At 32.7% G+C, this 4,321-nt stretch overlaps 1 protein-coding gene across 1 annotated transcript; it reads right to left on the bottom strand.

Annotated features, from left to right (window-relative positions):
- Window positions 1-489: 489 nt before the first annotated feature.
- LOC120348932 (tripartite motif-containing protein 45-like) lies at window positions 490-3,023 on the bottom strand (the record flags this gene model as incomplete). The annotated part of the gene is made up of 3 exons (XM_039443654.1): window positions 490-650; window positions 2,617-2,740; window positions 2,909-3,023. Coding segments are annotated over 3 exons (355 nt in total), but the record flags the coding sequence as incomplete, so codon positions are not given.
- Window positions 3,024-4,321: the final 1,298 nt, after the last annotated feature.

The following is a 4,321-nucleotide window of genomic DNA, read 5'->3' as shown; positions in this document are numbered from 1 at the left end:
CCATTACTCTCAAATTTTATATAGAGAAAAATTCATTCAATGAATTGTTATCAAACATCATATATTGTTGGTTATGTATTCTATGGCTATGCTATGGTAAACAAACTATCAGCGCATGCGCAGAGAAGCAAGCAGACTACAATAACCGACCAATGAGAGCTCAGATAGTTGGAACTGTATCAGGTCGGACAATTTACCACGCTTCGACTGTGGGGGAGGATTTTGGAACTGGAACTGGTCTCTGGTACAGAATCTGTCAAAACTCTTTCCATGGAACGCGGAACTTTTTACCTGGTAAATTTATTGTGAATCGGACAATTTACCACATTCCATGTACACAGAACGGGCCCAATGTGAATTGTGATATGGCTATACATTTAACTTCTATGTTCAACTAGCCCAATAAAACTTTAAGCTTAAATAATGGGAGAAGCGAGAACAAGGTTTAATATTGATATAAATATTGGAAAAAGAAATGACAAAGAGGAAGAACCTTGTGTAATTTATTATTTAAGAAATAAGTGTGAAAATATCTTATTGACAAACAGTAGTGTCTCGAGTACACTCGGAATTGTGCAGTAGGTTTCCACAGCAGGACCAATGCCTTTGTCCAGGGTGACCTAAGTGACCATGTCCACAGCCGCTGTAGCCTGAAATCATTTCAAACTTTGTATGTGACATCATAGTCAAATTGAACGGTAATTCATCTTTACAGTTTGTGAAGTAAAGTAGCTGTATTTTATAAGTGTCTTGGTGGAATAAACATCTATCCTATCCATAGGCCTACTTGTATTTGCTTTATCTATTTTATATCGCCCTATAGAATATAGAATAATAATCACCAATTTTAGAAAAATATTGTATTGTCTTTGGTCGTATCACTGGAGAGAAACTTAGACACTAGTATCACTTGGTCGTATAAGTGGGAGAAAAAAAACGCTTCTCTTATGTGGGCTACTTTAGTACAAATTAATAAAAACAGTAAAAAAATGTGTAGTACTCTTTATTATCAAAAACTTCAAATATTAAAAAAAATATTTCAAAGTTTAATAATAAAGGGTACTACAAGTTTTTATTCTGTATTAAAAAACATATTTTAATGTTTTTAATAATAAAGGGTACTTAAAAGTTTTTATACTGTTTTTATTATCTGAGAGAAAATAAATAGCACTAAATCAGAGAATTCAACGATATTATATAACTAAATGTCCACTCATTTTACTAACTTATTGTCTATCAGAGAATGAATAAGAAGTTTTAGCTAAGAGAACAATTGATGATAACACTAATAAAATGAAAAAATGAGGAAAAAAACAGTTGCCTAAAATAAACAATTTCCACAGGCATACAGATATCACTATTGATGATAAAATATCGAAATAATAGTGGCCTACTCAACAATATATACATTTTTACAGATATATATTTATAAATCTCGTATTTTTCTTCAATAAGAAAAATAAATAATGTTTTGTATTTTCCAGTATGGAACTGTGACCACCATTTTAAAAATGATACAATTCATTTCATCCCAATGAAAAAACACTACTAGAAATACAGTTGAAAACTACAAACCGACATCCGACAATCTACTTATGAGTAATAGAGGAGACCTATTTTTCTCAACCTGATAAAAAACATCTAGAATTAACCTAATAAAAATACAGGTACTGTATAATGATGGAAATACGGTTATGGATGACAAAAATACGAATACAGATTACAAAAACTCTGTAATTATAATGAAAATAAGTTTTAGATGACAATCAACGATAAACATTAATAATAGTATTTGTAAGGCTTTTATTGGTGGGGAGTTCCTGACAGAAGTTCTACCTCGTCCAATCAATTAAGTCGTCAATGAGCCTTATTACGACTGTCATATACATTGATGCTTAGAAAGAATGAAAACTGTGTGATTATAGTTGTTAATTAACGAAACTAGACATAGATTAAATTTCAGATTTGGTACTCCTAGAGCCACTTTAACTCCAGCAAATAACACCCCATTCACATTCCTCCTCTAACGAAATTTGCCTACATAAATCCAGGAGGCTGAGGAGCGCAGTGTACCTGTTTACAAAAGAAAAATAGTCCAATGGCTATTCAACATTGGCAGGGATGCTTTGGAGGCCCTTGTCAATCCACCTTACACCTGGTTTCGTATTAGATATCCGTCTACAGATATTCCCATTTTTCATTTTGTTATAAGCCATTAGATTTTCCATGTTTCATCATTTTTTTCTTTTTCTCTCTCTTCTTGCTTGTGTTTAGTTTCTTGTTTTTGATGCAGCGCTTCTTAACTCTTTTGACCTTATAGCACCATACCGTATCAGTAATAGATTTAACCTATTTTATTTTCTACATTTGAAGTTAATGTTTAATCAAAGTTTTCTTATGTTTAAAAAAGTTTTTCAAGAAATGATTTCGATTATCTTGTATTTCTTAAGGCTTTTCTAGATAGGAATTCTTTCCCCACACACGGATTTATAGTCTAAGTGAAGATATATATTTCCTTGATTTGTTTTTGTATAACTATTATTGTTATTAGTTATTTTATATAACTGATATGTATATGATTTTTTGTGGAAATGAAATTAAAATGTAATTAATTACCTGGCATTTGGCCTCCACAGGCACAGGTGATACTTTTATTTCCATTTGTTGAACAAAATGTGCAACAGTGATAGATTCCTGGGTGGGGTCGAAGGGTGTGGACTGATACATTGAACGGGCTTCCCTGAAAATGATACAGAAATTAAATGATTTTACTTCTATATAGGTTTTTACTTCTATATTCTAGGCTCTATACTGCACATTTATACTATTATACTGCACAAGAATGATGTATTTTAATTTGAGTAGAAGAAGATCTTCTTTTACTGAATAAAATAGTCTCTATAGTCACCTGTATATTTTTGTCCTTGACGGTTACAGCCAAAGTTAGATTGCCAGCTGAGTCTGGCACAAACGACAGAATGTAAGTTCCATCACCGCAATCTGTCACATTTACTGGAATCTGCCTGCAAAATAATTAATTGAAAATCAACCTATTCAAATCATCCTAAAAATAGACATATTTATTAGTCTATAAGTGGATGAATGAGTGATGAATGATCAATTTCTTAGGCAGAATAAATATGTATAAGTAAAATAGGTGATGAATTATTGTTGATTCTCCCCCAATTATCAATTTAATGTTGTAATTGTGAAATAAATAAATAATCTTTTTTCTACTAAAAGAGCGAGTTAAATAAGCGCTGCTATCCAGAGATTGTCAGTTTGGTGTAAGGGTAAGCATTCCTGACCGGCAATTAGGAGGTACTGGGTTCGATTCCCGGGCTGACAAATAATTTTTGTATAGTAGCGCTCATCAAATTTCCATCTAGCTGTTTACCCCGTTGTCAATATTTACAGTAGCAGAAGTCTTCTGGGTGAATTACAGAATTTAATTAGGATCTTTGTTTAATAATAATTATTCATTAATTAGCATTTGAACAGATGCAATTTCCAATTTATTTTCATAAACTGGCTGGCCGCTATGGCTTTGTAGTATATGAGCGCTGCTATCCAGAGATTGTCAGTTTGGTGTAAGGGTAAGCTTTCCTGACCTGCAATTAGGAGGTACTGGGTCCGATTCCCGGCTGACAAATAACTTTTGTATAGTAGCGCTCATCGAATTTCCATCTAGCTGTTTACCCCGTTGTCAATATTTGCAGTAGCAGAAGTCTTCGGGGTGAATTACAGCATTTAATTGGGATTTTCGTTTAATAATAATATTATTCATCAATTCGTATTTGAACAAATGCAATTTCCAATCTATTTCCATCTGTAGAATTCTACAAACAATACCTACACTTTTAGTTTGAACTTCAGGATACAATTTTTTAATTGTGTGAGATATGTAGTGATGGAGTGGCCCTGTGGCCATAGTGAACATTGTGACAATAAATAATGTTGATTCTGAAGAATAAAGTAGTCAATCAAAAATTATTTGTGATGCATTCCTAATAAAGTTTATTATATTAAAAATCTGGTGTGGTGCACTCACGCAACTTTCCTTGCTGTTATGAAAATTTATCACCTGACGCTTAGTGTTCCCGCGCATCTCAAGTCTACTATTCAAAGATCTGAGCCAGCTGGTGACAGGACATAACGATGTAGACACACTCGTCATAGTGAATGATTTGATAGAATCAAAAGGTTGCTAACAGTTTGCAATTGAAAAATCACATTTTCTCGAATTTTGAGCTTATATTTGCAATTTTAGGTGAAAATGTTAGTGAACATTAATTGTAGAGATTTCATGCTCGATCTTTTC

Source organism: Nilaparvata lugens, unplaced genomic scaffold (genome assembly GCF_014356525.2).
Source record: "Nilaparvata lugens isolate BPH unplaced genomic scaffold, ASM1435652v1 scaffold10101, whole genome shotgun sequence".
Lineage (NCBI taxonomy): Eukaryota > Metazoa > Arthropoda > Insecta > Hemiptera > Delphacidae > Nilaparvata > Nilaparvata lugens.
This window is presented reverse-complemented; position numbering and strand designations above follow the sequence as displayed.